The sequence below is a fragment of the Cololabis saira genome, chromosome 17 (assembly GCF_033807715.1).
Source record: "Cololabis saira isolate AMF1-May2022 chromosome 17, fColSai1.1, whole genome shotgun sequence".
Taxonomy (NCBI): Eukaryota; Metazoa; Chordata; class Actinopteri; order Beloniformes; family Belonidae; genus Cololabis; species Cololabis saira.
The window spans coordinates 10,012,466-10,032,908 of record NC_084603.1 but is presented as its reverse complement, the minus strand read 5'-3'; the positions used below and the strand labels follow the sequence as shown (position 1 = coordinate 10,032,908).

At 38.4% G+C, this 20,443-nt stretch overlaps 1 protein-coding gene across 1 annotated transcript; it reads right to left on the bottom strand.

The window, feature by feature from the left end:
• Positions 1-1,204: 1,204 nt before the first annotated feature.
• On the bottom strand, positions 1,205-12,190 carry tsnax (translin-associated factor X). Its single transcript, XM_061745540.1, has 6 exons — positions 11,908-12,190; positions 9,653-9,742; positions 9,438-9,552; positions 8,939-9,069; positions 5,601-5,722; positions 1,205-2,853 (listed from the first exon to the last, which is right to left on the bottom strand). The coding sequence occupies exons 1-6, from the start codon at positions 11,921-11,923 to the stop codon at positions 2,476-2,478; spliced, it is 852 nt and encodes a 283-aa protein (XP_061601524.1). The 5' UTR covers positions 11,924-12,190; the 3' UTR covers positions 1,205-2,475.
• Positions 12,191-20,443: the final 8,253 nt, after the last annotated feature.

Genomic DNA, 20,443 nt, shown 5'->3' with positions numbered 1-20,443 from the left:
CCAGGCTTCGAAAGCACCGGCATGATAGCTTTGCACCTTTTTTTCGGTACAGTGGTGAAAAGTTTTTTTTTTTCTAAAGTATGTAATGGTTGTGTGTTTGTGTATGTTGGATGTGTGTGGACCTTCTGAGTCCGTAATAAATATTTATTATATATACATACATATTTTATACTTTTTACATGATGGCACCACATGGCTGTCTCTACTTAACTGTTAAGTTATTTCTGCACTGATCCATGGGAGGAGGAAAGCGGCAGCTCAGACCCCACATAGAGCTGGATCTTTTCATCCTGTTCACACACTTGCAAAGGCTCCTTTCATTCAGCCTGGCAGGCTGTCAGACAGGACTACAAGATAAAAATGTGTTCAAAGGACAGCGGAGCATGATGGACGAAGGAATTGGACTGTATTAGGCAGCACAGACTGACATCACCTGCCTGCTGTTAAAAGTTTTATGTACTTATGTGTTTTAGCAGAAAGAAACAGCCAATTGCTTGTAGTTGGATGGAGGCTTGTGACCACAGTGTTTGGCTGCCAGGGGAAAACCTTCTGAAGAAAACACACCTCACATGTCAAGTAAAGTGGTGATGAGGCTTCAACCATGACAACAAACAAAGCACAACAAAGAACTACGGGCGTAACGCAAAAGTAAAACTTCAATTTCTTCCTCAACATCGATCCTCTGTCTAACTTCAGCTATTCCCTTCATTAGATTTTTCCATCTACTAATTTTTGTTAGGAATGGTGCGCTTTAAGGAGTCTGAAGGCAGGAGTAACACACCACTTTATTAAAACACCAAGAAAAACAATCATACAGCAAGAAATCAGAAATAATCCAAAACCCAAAATGCAGAAAGTGAGAAGAGCCATCAAGAGGAAAACAGAAAAACTTAACAGACTCGTACAACAGATGAAGCTGACAAATGGACTAGCTGCTAAAACTGCTTCAAAAACAAGAATCCAAAAGAAAAAGAGCAGCAGCAAATCACAACTAAAACGATATAAAACAGCAGAACTGAGCGAGACTCCAAATACCAAAGGCTACAATGAAATGATTGTACCTTTTATAAAGTATTGCTTTTATTCATCCAGCCTGCATTTAGCATCTCAACTTTTATGTTTGATGCACATGGTTTTGTTCAAATGAAAAAGTGTCTATTCTATATATGTGTTCCTAAATATTTGTTTCCCAATGCATCTCTCCCACATCCTGCAGTATATGCAGTTTTTGTCAGGAAATGTCTGAAAGAAAAAGTAATCACATTAATTTACTTAAGGGTTGTTGTTTTTTTTATTTTTTTTAAATCTTGCTTAAGTTTTCTCTGAAAAGTCTCCACATTATTCCTGAAAGCATTTGGCGTCTAAACCTTTGTTCGATTCGTTAAAAAAAAGAACATTTTCAGTCGGTAATTTTTATGCTTCAGTTTTCCTTAACAATCCTTTCCTTAAAATAATTTTGTTCTGCTAAATCACAAGAAAATGCAGAGAAGCCTTTCATGGTCTGCTGTGGGAGGTCAAGTGTAGTGCCAAACTTGGCCAGCAGGTGGCGGACTTACATTACATGAACAGCAACGTCTATCAAGGTTCTCAATCTGGTGAGTGACAAACATCATTTTCTCACAGAAAACCTCATAATACACACAAAATAAAAAGTTGTCGTAAGTTTTTTTGTTTTGTTTTGTTCTTAATCACGAAGGTGTACGAAGTAGGAAACTTAAAGAGGTAGAACTTTGAAAATGTTGGTTCAAGGTAACTCTTTCTAATTAACCTAACAATTTAACTTGTTTAACCCTAAACCCAAAACATATATATCTATTATAATGGCTCTAAGTTAAACAGTCCCCACTTCAGGCGAACCATAAACACGAGAGCTGTTTCCCAACTCCTCAAACATTAAATGAAGACCATCAGGTGAGGAGGAAAAAGCAGGAGGATATCAGCTTTCTTCCAGGAATAATCCCCTGCATGCCCCGACCCCTTACTTTGAATTTACGTCACTGCGGTGTGGAGAGGAGTGTTTAAAGAGCGTAGAATGAGGAGGCAAAAGGTTGTTTGCGTCTGTGTGTGTGTCATCCGATGTACAAAGGTTGCATGTTCCTACTACACACCGTGTGGTTGGAGCAGGCAGCCAGTGGTTCCACCTTAGATTATCTGTGTGTGATAGAGAGGGGAGGGCAGGGAGAAAATAAAATAAACACACGCTATCAAAGCAGCTTAAAGTCTGGGAGAGCATGGCATATTTGGCACAGAACCTTTATTCATGCGAAACAACTGAAGTCATCAGATCATTATCGAAGAACAAAAACATTGTCTATTGTAACACCACTATTATTGAGAATAAGAAAAACACTACATTACCGAAAATGTCAAAAAAAAACAACATCTTTCAAATCAAATAAAAATGCAAACATCATGTTAGAGGAACACTGAGAAGACAATGACGGCACACAGAGCTGTGGCAGCGGTGGCGCGGGGTTAAACCACTCCCTCCTCGGGGTCCAGGAGGGCGGCTCTGCTGCAGAAGACGTCAGCCAGCATGTGCTTGGGGATCTCAGAGCCGCGCACTCGCAGGGTGTAGCAGGCGTCCTCCACTTTGCTCAGGCTCTGGCGAAGGGTGTGCAGCTTCTTGGACACCTCGTACGGGCCCGTGTTCCCGATGTAGGAGAACCCGTCGTGGATCTGGCGCAGGAACTGGCTCAGCTGGTAGGGCGTGTCCATGTCGCCGTTGCCCACGCTGCTGATGCACATGCGCATGAGCTCGCCCGTCAGGTCGGCTATGCCCAGCAGGTAATCGGATGGAGTCACGTGGAAGCTCAGAACCTGAGTTCCCGGAGGTGGAGCTTCACCTGTGTCCTGATATGAAAGCAGCAACAAATGTACATAAATCACACTGATATTCCTGCAAACCTTCTACACAAGATTCCTCTTAAAGCACAGAGCATTTTTATCTAATACAAGTACAATTGAAGCTGCAAGCAGCGATGAACGGGCCCTCGCACGTGCAATTTTCTTCAATAAAAGTCAAGGACTCAAAACTAAGTCCGATGACATCACCCACGACTCTTTATGTCAAACCATTCAAAAGTTATGGCAGAAAGTAGGAACTATCAAATATGGACCAATCAGATGATGGGGGGGGCGTGCTTTTTGGTGTCTATCGTCGCCACGGTAACGCATTTGACTGAGAAAAGTAATGCGCATCGTGGCAGGATCGAGACGCACATTTTGATGTATAACACACCTGGGTGAACGTTACGGTTCGGGACGCATTAACGGCCGACGAAATGGCATAAATTGCGCCAAAATGACACGATTAATTCAAAATGGCCGATTTCCTGTTCGGTTTCTCGACATGGCGCCAAGAGACTTTTCTTTAAGTTGCGACATGATACAGGTGTGTACCGAGTTTCGTGCATGTACGCCAAACCGTATTGTGGGGCTTGAGGCACAAAGTTTTCTAGGGGGCGCTGTTGAGCCATTTTGCCACGCCCATTAATACAAACCATTAAATATCACATTTTTCGCCAGGCCTGGCTTGCGTGCAAAATTCGGTGACTTTTGGGCCACGTTTAGAGGGGCAAAAAGGCCCTCATTTCATCGGAAAAATCAAAACGAGTAAAATAAAAAAACGAGAACATCCCCTACAGATACAATGGGGCCTTCGCACTGTAAGTGCTCGGGCCCTAATTACTGAGATTCAAGCCGTTTAATGTCTAATAAGAGGACATCAAACAAGCAGGAGGTGGGCAGCTGCAGAGGAGGGGGGCACAGGACCCCAGCTGAGGTTTATTTGGCTGCTTTCTACAAAGCCAAAGCTGAAACATGCTAATCACCGCTGGTTTCAACCTGCTCACAGAAAAGTAATTCCTGCCCTCGACCGCCCCACTGGACGGCCTCTATGACCCGGCCAGAGCGTTGCGTCACGGAGGAAACACTTTTGAGAGGAATCTGAAGTGTTTGCTGAAGAGCCTGGACTGGTGAAGGTCGTTGTGTTATGAGACAAACACAAACTGCTCAGCCGTGATTCAGTACGATCTGCAATTATGGATGATTTGATGAACAAATCTTTTCAATAAACTGAGTGCAGGCATCGTCACCGCTAAGCACTGAGTGAAAGGAAGCAAGTAAATGCTCGGAGACGGCCGAGGATGCTGCATCTGTGACAAATGCTAACAGCAGCTGCAAGTGAATCAAGCCTGTCCTGAACATAGTTAATAAGAAGAGCAATGAAACACAGCAGCTCCAGCACCATTCAGCTCTGCTTGGGGGGGGGGGGCAAAAAACACAGGGCCAGAGATGGGGAGGCCGGTGCAGCCTGGAGCGGCTCAGTGAAGCACTGGACGTGATAACGGGAAAGCACCGAGCCCGGCTCGGCTTTGGCTCGGTGCTGGGAAAGCCCCCCGGGCCAGAGGCTGCCGGCTCGCCGGCCAGCTGTTCCAGTTGAACTGGTCACGTCGCTTCAGTCAGTGACTTTGTGAGGGGGATTGAAGGAAAAAAAAAGACCTGATGACTCACGAATGGCAAAGCAACACAACGTGAGAACCCTTGGAAGTAGTTATCACCATTTTGGGAGAAAGAAAAATGTAAAAGCTAACATACAAATTTGTTTTCTTAAAAAGGAGCATGAGGCTCCTTTTAAGAAATGAGACTCTCTAGCGCCACCCTTCACCACGACGGCCGTCGGGGGTACTGCAGCCAACAGCGACACCGGCACGGGACAACGGGGAGAACGCGCATGCAGCGTCATGTGACGTCACATCCGCAAAACAGCGCAGGAAATTCGGGCCTGGAATTGCAACACATTTTGCAGCACACAGCCTGTTCAAGGCAACGGAGAGATACACTAGAGGGCTCATTCTTTTTGGTTTGGAACGCTTCATCTGACATTATTACTAGAAAACTTAAAACGTATACGAATTTATTTCATAAATCCTGCCTCATCCTGCCTCATGCTCCTTTAAAGGTTGATTTGTTTAATAGTTCTGATCACATTCAGAAACATCCCCCCTGATAACCCATTCTGGTTGTTGTTGCTTCCAAATTGAATAAAATGTGCAAAATCTGTAGAAGAATAAACATTTGCATTATGTAACTCTTCATATAAGTTAAAAAGAATAACATTTCACCCGAACACGATGGATCAAGCAGAGGTACTGCAACAGTGAACTTAAAGGTTTCAGTGCCGTGATTTCAAAATAGATCTGACCCATCAATAACGACTTTGCCCCCTGACAACAATACTGGATCAGTCAGGTTCAATTTCTAAAAATAACATGATTTTCTGTGCCTCAAAATTTGAATCATAGCGACTGAAGTGACAACTGACCCCAAAAAACTCTGTCATGTTGTTACGCGTCACACGGTTTTGGAAACATGTCAGTCAGCAGCTCAGGCAGCGTGTCTGTGACATCACGAACCCTGATCAGAGTAGAAGTATCCACCGAACTCGCAGCATGAAAAAAGATGATGCATTTCCCAAAACTAACGCTAATCTTTTGAAAAATAAAAATAACAAAAACATGATATCAACTTGACAGAGTCAGTTATGTTATAGGAGACGGCGTGACATTGGCAGGTCATAAGGTCGTGGTGGAATGTACCTTTGGATCCGCCTTCTCTGGTCTCATGAACACCAGCCTGGCGTTGATCTCCTCCAAGCTGATGAGGCCGCGGTGACGGATGTAGTGCTGGAAAGAAACGGCCTCCACATATTCCTGTATACCTGCAGCACAAAACACAGATAAAATAAGTTACAAGACGTTCGCAGGTACATGCAGATGTTTGATGCGTTGACATGCTTAATTAAACACGTTCATTTGCAATTTCAAACAAATAAAAACACTCAAATTACAAAAAATAAGGTAATGCATGAACCCGATGAGCAGAGCACATGTATACCGGTAATCACTGCATTATTTGTAGATCACAGATGAAGATAATCATTCAAATAGAAGCCGTTTCCCGTCTCTGTTGTTTGATAAAACAGCAGTGATTCTTTTTTTGTGGCGGCTGAGATGAGCCCTCACTTGTTTTCAGCTCCAGAGTAGACAACAATCAAATAATCACAGGACGGAAGACTTTGTGTCTGAAGTTTACTTTTGGGGCAGCGGCTGAACTTCAAAGGGCCTCCTATGTCCCGGCAACGCGCTGCACATACGGAGGGGCTTCATCCCAAACTCACCCCATACAACCTAACATCTCAGATCATGTGTAATGATGCTGCGAACATCTACTCTGTTGCCTTCAGTGGTTTTTCTCATTCGTTTCTTAGCATTATACTTTCTCTTTCAGCTTTAAATGGATGGATTCAATAGCTGTGACCAAAGATGTGTAGATGCCCCGGTTGGAGACTGCGTTCAAATATCTACAGTCTAACGCCGTGCACACAGAGGACTGCCTGTGCATGCGATGCCGAAATCTGTGGATACGTGGTCAGTCTTTAACAGCCTTGGATATACCCGCTGACGACATTTACACCACGTGCAGACATAATGTGTAACACGTTACTCTGGGCGATGCGTGTGCATGATCTCAGTTTCCACTCAAGCAGAGAGCAATTTCATTGCTTCACATGACACTAACTGACATGGTTTTCAATTTAACTCCTTATTAGAAGGACCTTATACTCTTGTTATTATATTACCCATAATAAAAATGCAGGTCCAGCCCCCCGGCTTTTATTAGGCTATTTAGTTTTTTCACCCGTTTAATATTTATAGAGCCACATGTAAATGATGCGAGTGACTCACAGCTGTTCCTCCGACTTTAGGAGAATGCAACACAATCTAAGGTGGACAGGATACGATATAAAAAGGTTACGCAAGCTTCAACGCAGGCAGGCAGGAGTCTGAGTTTCCTGAGTTTACTGCCAGGAGCTGGTTGTTTTATTCACTCTGAAGCGGCGGTTACCTTTGGCCTGGGAAAGCCTAAGTGGGGTGAGTGTCCAAACAATGACTAAGGGGAAAACCAACTGGATCTAGTGGAGATTTTACTGGCACTGCATATGGAAAAGTTCAGGGCTGAGTGTGTGTAGAGTGTGTCTGGATCAAAGCTGGAAAAACTTCTTCTGGAAAAAAGAAAAAAAACTACATAAATACTGGATGTCTGAGAAAGTATATGGAAGAGATCGTATGCATTGAGTCGACTGAGGATTAAAGACTAATTGCACTTAATGTTTGACCTCGGGAGGGCTGCACCGATTTGCAGGTAACTCATGGGAAAAGTGCACGTCTTGCCGATTTGCACGTCCTGATGCTGCAGTCCAGCTGAAGAGCTCATCAAAGTACCGCGCTGCGCTGTTATCAGTAGCAGCTCAAAATAAGCCCACAACATCTTTGATGGTCCTTATATAAAAAAAACAACAACAAAAAAAAAAACAGGCCCATTACACATGCCTGGAGAATTCTCCTCCAGCCAAGATTATCTGGGGAACCAATGCAGCGAGTGCAGGCGCAATCTAATAAGTTTTGAAAAAAAAAAAAGAGGGGAAAAAAAAAATGAAACCACTAATTGGTGGAAACTGCCACTGGTCACGTCGTGGAGGATGCAGCGGTGATTCCTGAGTGACCACAATCTAAAAATGACTTCCTCCAACTGCTAGATAACAGCTTACTTTCATTCCCACTGATGTTTTTCTCCAAACTCTGCAGACATTGTGGCTACGCTAACAAAAACTGGTACTGGTGCTAGTCACAAAACAACTTTATCAGAGGGTGTGCCCTTCATATCCAGGCCTGAAGCAAGGTCATGCTCTCACACCATCAGCAGCTCCAAATATGTCTGTGAGGGGAGAGAAAACTGCCCAAGTGTATTCATCCGTTAACTAAATATACAATATATATATATATATATATATATATATATATATATATATATATAGATCATAACTTGTATCTCAGATTCGTTATTAATTAAGTATTTAACATTACTGATTATGCCCTGACCAGTTTGCATACATCTACAGCCCTGCAAGACAGAAATGCATGACAGATACCCTGCAGTGATTTCTGTGTTAAGCTTTTTTATTTATATTCTTGTCTGCAGCTTGTTTCCAGTGTTGTGTCAAAAACATACTCGATACATAAAACCTTTATAAAACAGTTCAAACCCCATGGAGATTTTTGTTTTTTGGAGAGGGGGGGGGGGGGTTGCATTTCATTCAAAAATATATATCTTAAAAAGCTTAGACAAGAATAAGAGAAAAAAAATCATGTGAAAGAAAATCTCACAGCTAATTAAGTTGAATAAAAAATTACCTGAGTGAAACGTGACCAGAGAGAACTCTTTGTGCAGGACAGACGAAGCTAAAAACTAATTCTGAAAGACTAATAATTTAAGGCCCTCGGGGTTCACTGCATTAAAAACAGAGACGATTCTGTTGTGGGAATCAGCGCAAGGGTTTGGGAACATTTCTGAAAAGCACTGTCAGCGCACACTCACAGCCAAGTCAAGGCGGATTTAAAATGGACTGAGGTGAAGTGGAAAGCGGTCTTACGCTCGGACGAATCAGTATTTGGAAACCTCCCTTCTCTCTGCCATCTTAGGAGTCTTGTCGTCATAAATCTGACTGGTCAAACGAGGGAACTGAAACAACGATTTGACCAGTTCAAAAGCGTCAGTGAGGATAAATATCACAGGTCGGCTTTAGGAGTGAAAATATGTTTATTATAAAGCTATAAATCGTATAACACCAAATCTCTCCATGCAAAAAAAATGTGTGGCTTTTGTAAGTGTTTTTATTTGTTTCCCTATGACACTTGCACCTCTTTCATGCACAAAGGATTGTTTTGTTGACAGATCATTTTAAACTAAACACAATTTAGACTTTAACACCTTTGCAATGATCGTCATTACTAGATGGTAAAATAGTCACTCTAATTATAATAAGGCGCTGTTTATTTATCCATATATTTATTTTACAAGGCACATGACACCTCACCTGGAGTGAAAGCTCTGTGAAACTGATAAATATCGTCTCCCCGCAGCTCTTCAGCAATCTGACCGATCTTCTGCCTCACGCCGTCCAGCCTCACGTCTGCTTCGTTCAGAACGCTCTCCACATCTGGAACGCTTCAAAAACAACGGAAATGGAGATCAAGAAATACTCTAACTGGTTACCGCAGCAGGAACCCCTGAGATGATTATATCTACACGTGATGCTCTCTTTCACGGGTAAGTTACACTAAACTGTCATTTATCCTTCAACTGATGACTTTAAACACTTTAAACTTCCTATCCACACTAAATAAAATCGTAAATAACATCTGCATTCTGGACAATACACTGTTGTGCTGAAAATGCTTCTAGGGAGCTATTATTATTTTAATCAAGGTCATTATATTAAATTTAAAAGCAAACCCCCGCACTAAACATAGGTAAAATTTAAGAAATGAAATCCATTGATCTTTCATATTTCGGCAGCTCATCGTGAAACATACTTGGTCACTCTGTGCAAAAGAAAAATGATCCTCTTGCTCTCTATCGTGACATCTCGACTGATCTTGACAAGACGCTCGTATTTGTCGTGCTTGGTGTCAAGCTCCTGTTGGAAAACTTCATAGACAGAGAGATAGGCTTAAAATTTAACACAAAAAAAAACAAAACTTAATTACATGGGTGAAAAGGGGAGTGAAAATGCTGAGGGGGTAGTAACCTTTGAAGGCGACAATGACAGGTGAGGACAGACTGGCACTGGAATCACGCTCCTGTGCTGCATCAGTATGTTTCCGAAAACATCTTTCACCTAAAAAAAACACAGAACAAATACGATGGTATTAATATAAGAAGTTCAGAAATAAAAACCTTGGGCTGCTGTCCTTTTCTATGAACTGAGGCTAGCAAATTAAAGAAACTTTAGATTAATTTTAACAATGCTGAAGATCATTCTGTCTCTCATAAACCAGTAACAGGAATTATTGGCCTGTTGAAATAATTAAGTAATTATTTTACTGTATAGCACAGTAACGTAATTAAACCAACAGATTCACACATACATTGACTCAAAATGTGACACACACTTTGTGTCATCCATACAGTCATGTTGAACACTTTAGTAACTAACTAGTAAAATATCTTAGTATTAGGCAAATACAACCTCAGACATGTAACATTTTTGTTGTCTTTTTTATAGCTGAAACATTTTCTGTTTAAATTAATTCTGTTTAAAAAGTATATGTATTTCATGCATGCACATTGTGGGTGTTTGTTTTTTTTCCCCTGTGTTTTGGTGATACATACTGACTGTACTTCAGTATGTGACGTTGTTTGAAGGGGCTCAGGTGTAGGTGTGGCGGCGCCTGATTGGACCACATAGGCCTACCAGCCTATAATAGACAAGCTTTGGTTCTGATCTGTTTGATGCCTCGAGAAAGGTAAATGACCGAAACGTTGGCCCAATAAAACACTAGTCTGGTGAGAAGAAGGTGTGCGGGAGTTTTCTTTTTAGATTGGCTGCAGCTTTCCTCCTCCGACACACCTTTCTGCATATCCGGTGTGCAAAAACTTTTCTACTTTAAATTAATTCTGTTAAAATTCACCTCACCTCTGTTTTTTGATTCAGTGCCAGTTTATAACAACATAATCTCAAAGCACTTGACGTGGAAAACAAACAAAAAATTGCAAAGTTCAATGCAGTCCATTTGCATTTAGTTAAATTAATTAACTTTTTTCTCTTGTCATATTAAATAATAATGAATAATAATACAATTGTGTTGGCAATACTAAGTCTCCCCTTAATGCTTTTATAGGATTTAACAGGCATAATGCACCGAGGTACTAGTAATCATCAGCCCTTGATAACCTGATCATCAGCAGGTGGACAGACCCAGATATTTTGGTAGTTTACTGGTTTGGAGGGTTCAGCTGTGCGTTAACACAATGTCAAGAGGGGAAGACATAAGCAATGGTGTTAGAGAAGCAAATGTTGTCGCATACCGATCTGAAAATGGTTATAAAATGCTTTTAAACATTTTGGAGATTAACTTTCTGCAATGAAAAACATTATTCACAAATGAAAACGATTTAAGGCAGTTGATAATCCTTCCTGGAGTGGATTTTTGTGATGTGATAATGGAATACTCAAGGAATGCAAAATTATAATAACAACAATAAAATAAAGCAAGAGATACACTTCACACAATTTAGACCACACAGGCCACACTGGGAATATTAAATGATGAAGTCCAGGACTGAAAAAATATGCTTTACTTGGTTGAAACAGCCAGACGACAGCGTATTTTGCCTAAAAAGAAGGTGGGAGCACAATTGTAGTTATAACTTTGTCAAAACTGGGTGCCGAATCAGCACAATGACCTAAAGCACACCAGTACATCTACATTAGATTGGCTAAAAAAGAAAAGAAAAAAACAAAAACATATTCAAGGTTTTGGACTAGCCTAAAGTCCACACCTCAACCCGATTGTAATGCTGTGGTGGGACCTTAGGATACCTGTATAATAGCCCAAAACCTAAATTAACTTAAGCAATATTGCAAAAGATCATGAACCAAAATTCCTCCATGAAAACATGAGACTGATAAAACCATACAGAAAATGCCAGCTGCAAGTTATTTATGACAGTTTGTCTGAGCTTGTATTTGCCAAATACTAAGACCCACTATTATTTATTTTAAATAATGTTTTGACAAAAACATAAGATTAAAGGTGGCTTTGGGGGTGTTCAAACTTTGGCACGCTTGTTTCTTCAGGATTGTCCAAGTGTGCAAGTAATTCAAACTGATGCTCAAATCAGACCCTGTTTTGGAGAAGCAACACGCATCTATAACATGTAGGCCTACATGATCAATTAAACTTATTAAATGATAGTATTAAAATGCAAATTACTAGCTACAGTAAGCTAACCCGGTATTTGGTTTTTCCCCCTCTGAAAACGTCTGAAAGCTGGACTCACCTTCCTGCCTACTCATGACTTGAGTCTTGCAGTATTTACTTCCCGAGGAAAAATGTGAAGAAAGGCTGATAATTTAGCCCTAAAATCTGACGGTCGTGCTGAAGAATGTATTACACGTGTTTAGGATGGTCAAAATTATAGGAAACATCAGCTCCACTCCCTCGAAAAAGTAATATATCTATGCGCGCAAAAATATAATGTAAAAATGAAGCGAATCCTTTAAAATGACTTTAATAACAGGCACTCGTGCGGACCACGATCATCGCGGGACTTACGCGCTGTTTACATACGTAGCAGGAAGTGAGGCGCAGTGCATTCTGGGAGGTGTAGTACCAGGGCAGAATTTGGTTGGTTGTTCAAACTTTCATTGTATAATCAGTACTCGAGTTGTAAAAAGAAATCAGGGGGGATGGTGGATTTTATCATATGGGGACAGATAATTTGTGCTGAATACAAAAAATATAATATATTACAAATAATAGCACCAAAACACCTTCAGAAATACTGCAGGAATGACATAGCAGCAGTTAAATGCAGCCTTCTGTAAGCTTTAAATATCCACTGGGCTTACATCAAATATATCAAAACACAACAATAAAAAAACAGTTTTCTGAACAAATCAATATGATTCTGTCCTTCACAGGATAAGTAAAATGGATCACTGCAAAAACTCAAAATATGAATATTTGTCCTATTTCTAGTTAAAATGTCTCATTTTAGTAAAAAAAATCTTATTACACTTAAAACAAGACTCATCACTGGAAAAAACAACAATTTTCACCTGTTTCAAGTAGATTTTCACTTGAAATAGGTAGACAAATCTGCCAGTGGAACAATATTTTATTGCTTGTAATAAGAAGATAGATCTTGTCCCACTGGCAGATTTTTCTACTTATTTCAAGTGAAAATTTACTTGAAACAGGTGAAAATTGTCAAATAAGTTATTTTTCTGGTGATGACTCTAAATGTTGAAATAGCAGTAAAATCACATTCATTGATCAAATGACATAAGGGATGGAAAGGGGGGTTGGCAGTTTTACAGGGGGGGATAATTTTGACCGTTTTTATTTCAGGGGGGATGCCACCCCCCCTCATCCCCCCTCAACTCGAGTACTGTGTATAATGCACAAATTTATGAAACAATACAAATTATTTGTAAAGCTATATATCAAAGCAATGAATTAAAGGGACATATTCAATAAGTTGATTATCTAAATCTTCAGTAAGCCATATTTCCAACGAGACTTCTCTAGAGACTAAACTCACACAAGTCAGCATCAAGTGCAACTAGGGTTGCCAACCGTCCCTTGAAAAACGGAATCGTCCCATATCTAAAGTACGCGTCCTGTATTGAGCTGAAAAGGGACGCGCTTTGTCCCGTATTACTGTGAGAGTCAAAAAATAGTCATAAAATGCCAATGGAAAATGGCATTGAGCTGTTGAGTTCATTTCAGTTCAGTTATTTTTTTTGTTTTACTACAACTGTAGCCTACAGTCATGGCCTTTGAGGCACAAATATGTTTACAAGTTTTCTACTTTTGTTTTTCACTTTTGTTATTGCACTAAAAATGTGCACTATTACAGAATGGATGTTCTCCTTTCTTTCTATTATTTTATATTAATTTATACAATTTTAAGTTAAGCAGGACAGGTTTATGTTTAAGAAAGATACTTATTTTATTCAGTTCATTTTGTATTTTGTAAGTGAATTGCTGGTTAATATTTTGTTTTCCATGTGTTCATGGCATTCAAAAATATGCATCTAATTCAATTCAGGTTCGAGTCAAATAGTTAAAAAATCGTTTCACTCACAAAAACAGGGGCTAAAAAAAATTCACCACGCCAGGAAGGGTGAAGGCAATCGGATTGGCCGGCCCTGCCGATGAGGTATCCCTTATTTATTTTACAGGGAGTTGGCAACCCTAAGTGCGACATATACCAAAGAGATGCTCTGTCCCCGCTGATGGTCATCAGATCCCCAGATCATCACAAACAGTGGCTATGGATACCGGTTAAAAAGTGAAGCAATGATCAACCACCTCCTCTACATGGATGACATCAAGCTGTATGCCAAGAGTGAGCAAGACACCGACTCACTGATCGACCTCACTAGGATATACAGCGGAGATATCGGAATGTCATTCGGGCTGGATAAATGTGCTCAAATGTTATCCAAGAGGGGGCAAAATGAAAGGGTTTAGCTATCCAGTGAGAAGGAAGATGCGGAGTAGGGCCCTTCATGGAAAGAAAACCCAATGTGTGACATGTACCATTGACAGGTTGAAGGCTAGGGTTGCCACCCGTCCCTTGAAATACGGAATTGTTACGTAATTGGGAATTAAAAATTGCGTTCCGTATTGAACCAATATAGCCTACATATTATGCTCTTATTTATTCATGTCATAATATACAGGTGAAGGTCGGAAAATTTGAATATATTGCAAAACTTTATTCGTAGTAAATTCAAACAAATTAATTAAATTTAAACAAATGTATTATTTCCCACTACATTCAAAGTGAGATATTTCAAGCCTTTATTTGTTATAGTTTTGGTGATTATGGCTCACACTTTATGAAAACCCCAAATAAAAAATCTCAAAAAATTAGAATATTTTATTAAATCAATAAACTCAATCATCAAAATTATAACAAATAAAGGTTTAACATATATTGCTTTGCATGTAATGAGACTATGTAATACATTAGTTTCACCTATTCAGTTGTATTGAAATAAATTAACTTTTACACTATGTACACCATATATTACACCATACTTTTACACAAACATAGCATAGGAGGCTATTTCAGTTGCTAGTATGGTTGGCTGTCTGTACAGTCATGCAAGTTCAATGCTATTAAAGCACTTTAAACTTGAAATCAAAGCATTTTGTTTTTTTTGCATAAAATATATATATTTCTATGCAGTTTAGAAGTTTTGGGGATGTCCCTTTTTTTGGCGTCTGCGCTGCTGAAATCGGGGCGTCCCTTATTTCTATTTCTGAAAGGTGGCAACCCTAGAAGTGGCTGACATCGAGAAATCTTACCAGTGGTTGGAAAAGGTTGGACTAAAGGACAGCAGGGAGGCATTAATCATGGCAACACAAGAACAGGCCTTCTTAAGCCGAAGAGCGATAAAAGATGGGGTCTACCACACCGGACAAGACCTCCAGCTGCAGACTGTGCAAAGATGCCCTGGAGACAGTGCAGCACATAGTAGTGGAATGAAAGGACCTGCACTTAATGCTCGCATGAAATGACACATCCAGGTTGCTGGTACAGTGTGCAGAAACATATGCTCTGAGTATGGGTTGCAAGTCAGCTAATGTGATTGTATTGGTCACTCAGGCACAAACAGTATACCCAAGCCGATCCAACAAGTGTATCCAGGCAGGCCATTGCTTCAAATGACAACAAGCTTCATTCTTCCAGTTTGGGAGACGCTGCCCTCAGTGAAAGAGTCAAGCTGTTTGGCAGTGGCAAAGAGGACTTGGCAAGTTCGCCATGGGCACAAAACCCACATACTCAGCTCTGCTGCGTAACCCACAAATACATTTTCCTTACAAATGTGGCTCAGTTTAAAGGGGAAAAAATGGTTTTCCGTTGGTTTAAGATTTATTGCAAAGAAGCATTATCACAACAAAGAAAAAATCAACCAAACACAAATTTCCCTACTCTTTGTGCTAAGCTTTTTTAGATGAGATTACTTTTTTTCAGTCTGGGTTATAAAACGAATTATACCTTACTCCCATGACTGTTTTCTTCATGCCTCCAAACCTGTCTTGTGGACTGTGTATGTGCTTCACTAGTGCTGCCAGCCTCAGCTCCAGCTTTGCACCTGCACAAAACACCAACATATTTTTGTCACTTCATTCAATGTCTATATATATTTTTTCTCCAATTTCCTTTAATCATTAGAATATATTAAAAACCTAAAAAAACACACATGAATACACATACATATGAATATGTATCTGTATATAGCATGAGCAAAGTCACAAAAGCTTGCCATTTATCAGCTTTACAAAGCCAGCAATATATAAATATCACAATGCATCATGGAAACCAAGTATATAAATAACTGTAAATGATTTATTATTATAGGCTCTTGTCTTGGATATAAGTTAAGCCATTTAAGAGCTTTGGTCACTCATAGCAACCTCATTATACAAATTATCCTTCCGTTGTGTTTTTAACATTTAGGAGTCAGCAAAGAAGGGCCTGTACATTGAATAGGCCTTCACGTGCCATCTTAAGGGTGAAATAACTGAAGTTTTATAAGTTTAGTTCTTTCACATTTGAAAATACTGTATGACACACATATGCAGCGTATTTAAATACAAAAAAGAAAGAAACTGAATAATAATAGTAATGAGATAAATGTTTGAGGTAGTCTACCATATATTAGTCTTAGGATACGAATTTATACTTTTACATTAAGGTGTAATTAAGACAGATTTGATATACTGCTGAGTACTTCAACATATAGCAATGAATCAGGAAAGTTTAAAGCAGGATATGTTGTGCACTACTTTGAATGCACCTGTATGTAATTATATATACCGGTATGTATAGTAATTGTATGATTATTGTAAGACACTACCACATAAACGGTTCAGTCAAGACAGATGATTTTTATTGATTGACCTTATCACACATTGGAAGACACGTTACTCGTTGCCATGACATGATCTGATACCCTAGTTTTTATTTGTTTTTTTTTTTCCATTTTTTCTTTTTCCTTTATTTAACGAGAACAATGACAGACTCAGATGTAAACATAAGTACATCAGATTGAGAAACAATCGCACCTCCTATTAAGAGATTGCATGAAGGGAGAGGAAGAAAATAAATAAATAAATATAAAAGTAAATAAATAAATAAATAATAAGGAAAAATAAATTAACTAATTAATGAAAAATGAGTACTTAAATAATATATATGGAAGGAAAATCATATTGACTAGTACAAGGGGTTCAGGATAAATTGACATTTGTAATCAGAGTATACAATTCAACTGCATGGGGAATATTTATGTGTTTTAGACACTGTTGAAATAAGGAGATTTCATTTTTAAGAGCAGTCCAAGAAAGGGGGATTTAGCATAGCGACAGTTGTGAATGTAGTATTTTGTAAGAATTATCAAATTATTCACTAAAAATTCATTTTTTCTTAAGAATTGCACCAACTTGAATGTTTTGAAAAGACCAGAAATGTATGTTGATGGAGCTGGATAATATTAAATCATGGAGAGACTTCCATATATCTTGAATGATCTCATATCCAAAAACAGGTGCTCTATCATTTCTACATTTATTTTGTAAATATAAAAATTATCTACAACTAATTTAAATCTTTTGTTAATTAATTCATTTGAGGAAATTGACATCTCCATCTCACACAGCACTGTCATATACAAATCAAACACCCCAAAAACCAAACACCCATATAAAGATAAAAAGATAAAAAATCAAAAATAAAGATAAAAATAAAAATAAAAAGTGCAGTGCCATAAAAAAAGACATATGGATAGAGAAAATTGTTGTGTAATATTGCACAAAGTTATTGCACTTGCAAATTCCTTGTGTGTGTTAAACTACTTGGCAATAAACTTCTTTCTGATGCCAATTCTGATAAGCAGACACAGTTACACCTACTGTACACCTATGGCAAGAATCGTCAGTTAACCTACTATGGGTGTTTTTGGACTGTGGGAGGGAACCCATGCAAGCACGGTGAGAACAAGCAAACTTTTTGCTGTGAGGCAACAGCACTAACCACTAAGCCACCGTTCTGCCCCTTTGTGTTTCCAAGAAATGTGTTGTTTTTTTAGATGAATTTGGATTATATTTAAAATCTTTAAAAATAATAACTGAAACAAAAGCACAAAAAATTTATAAAGTGTTAACATTTTCCCACTGATTTAGAAGACTGATATCCTTACTTACCCCTTGTATTATGGACTTTGTTGTATTATTTTACTTAAATGTCATGTATTTCATTTATTTATTATTGTTTGTAACTTATTTTCAAATTATATTACTGTATAATTGTCATGGGACATTCAATCTCTATACACTTTATTCTCATGTTTACATACAATTATTCTTCAATTCTAAAATAATCACATTTTTTGACATAGTGGAATTCCAAACCGCACAATTCATGAATAAAGCCAGGAACAACTTATTACCATCTCACTTACAGGAAATGTTTTATGAAAGAGAGGGGAGGTATAATTTAAGGGGTACTCTAAATTTTAAGACTTGCAGAACACGAACAACAATGAAAATATTTTCATGATTTTCAAAGATATCAGTCAGTGGAGTTAAACTATGGAACAGAATGGATTCAGAATTAAAACAATGTCCAAACATTAACCAGTTTGGAAAACAAATATAAAAACATGATTTTCACAAGGTACAAAGAGGAAGGGGATTAGCGGCTTTTAGGGGCCTGCAGATAACACTATTGGGTGAATGGGTAGATTTGTTTATATTTATGTTCAGAAATGGGCAGCTAATTATATGTGTATGTATGCAATATATATATATATATATATATATATATATATATATGTGTGTGTGTGTATGTGTGTGTGTGATTATGTGTGTAAGTAGATATACATAGATATAGAGCAGATGCAGTTAATAGAGACAGTATAGTGTAAATAAGTATATTTATATATAAATATTTATATGGGCATGTGTGTACAAATATATAGAAATATTAAACTATGTGTATGTATGTATAGGTATGTGTGTGAGTATAATTACAGTATATAATAATAACAATAATAATAATACTGTTATATAGCAGTGTGAGTATTTATAAATACGGGTTAAATGATAGTGAATGGGGGTAGGATTAAATAAGTTTACACTTCTTCCTACTCCTTTTTTGCACATGTAAACTAAGATATCAAGTGTTAAAGGATGAAATTCTTTGTTTTGTTGTTTTGTTTTCTTAACTTCTCTTGAAGTGTTGTTTTTTTTACATGTACAAAAATAAAAAAATAAATCTAATAAAATGTCCAATCTACTGTTCTCTTTATCAACCTCGTTTCGATTACAAATGTATTTGTATGCAGTACTCGAGTTGTAAAAAAAATCAGGGGGGATGGTGGATTTTATCATATGGGGACAGATAATTTGTGCTGATTACAAATAATATAATATATTACAAATAATAGCACTGACCAAAACACCTGCAGAAATACTGCAGGAATGACATAGCAGCAGTTTTCTGAACTCATCAATATGCCGCTGTCCTTCACAGGATAAGTCAAATTTAGTTTCTAGTTAAAATGTCTCATTTTAGTAAAAAAAACCTTATTACACTTAAAACAAGAATCATCACTGGAAAAAACAACAATTTTCACCTGTTTCAAGTAGATTTTCACTTGAAATAAGTAGAAAAATCTGCCAGTGGAACAAGATGTTTTTGCTTGTAAGGAGAAGATAAATCTTGTCCCACTGGCAGATTTTTCTACTTATTTCAAGTGAAAATTTACTTGAAACAGGTGAAAAAATTGTCAAATAAGTTATTTTTCTGGTGATAAACTCTAAATGTTGAAATAGCAGTAATACCACATTCATTGATGAAATGACATAAGGGATGGAAAGGGGGGATGGCAGTTTTACTGGGGGGATGATTTTGACCGTTTTTATTTCAGGGGGGGATGCCATCCCCCCTCATCCCCCCTCAACTCGAGTAACAAAGTACAAATACTTCGCTTTGCTTTATTTTCTATTGGACTGTCCTAACTGGCCGCGAGCGACGCAGCGCTGCACAGGGCACCGTAACAAACAATTTTCACCTGTTTCAAGTAGATTTTCACTTGAAATAAGTAGCAGAAATAGTATCTGCCAGTGGAAGAAGATTATTTTGCTTGAAATAAGAAGATAAATCTTGTCCCACTGGCAGATTTTTCTACTTATTTCAAGTGAAAATTTACTTGAAACAGGTGAAAATTGTCAAATAAGTAATTTTTCTGGTGTTATTTTTCTGATGATGACTCTAAATGTTGAAATAGCAGTAATACCACATTAATTGATTAAATGACATAAGGGATGGAAAGGGAGGATGGCATCCCCCCACAACTCGAGTACTGAGTTCCACTCAAGGTGCTAAACGGTAACTAAATTTCTAGGTGTTATGATTGATGAAAATCTCACTTGGAAAAATCTTAATTTATATTATACTATGATTTATCCTTATATTTCATACTGCAATGTCATTTGGGCAAGTTTTTCTCTAAATGTGATGACTCTAAATGTTGAAATAGCAGTAATACCACATTCATTGATGAATCCCCCCCCCCCCCCATCCCCCCTCAACTCGAGTACTGGTTGTATGGAATGTATATTTGCCATGTTAGTTTTATAATGAACCTTTGACACGAATAAAAAAAAAAAAAAAAAAAAAAAAAAAAAGTTCCACGTGTCCTGGAGCATTTCTCCGTTTTGGTCCGATTCCCCGTGAAGGCAGCGCGATGGGGCGGTGCTTGTGTGCTGACGTCAGAGTGGGCGGGGCCAGA

Excerpts from the sequence above, each read along its gene's own strand:
- tsnax (XM_061745540.1), bottom strand. Across the intron at positions 9,553-9,652 it reads TGTCATTGTCGCCTTCAAAG|TTTTCCAACAGGAGCTTGAC; the intron begins GTTACTACCCCC and ends CTGTCTATGAAG. Across the intron at positions 9,070-9,437 it reads CTTTTGCACAGAGTGACCAA|CGTTCCAGATGTGGAGAGCG; the intron begins GTATGTTTCACG and ends TTGTTTTTGAAG.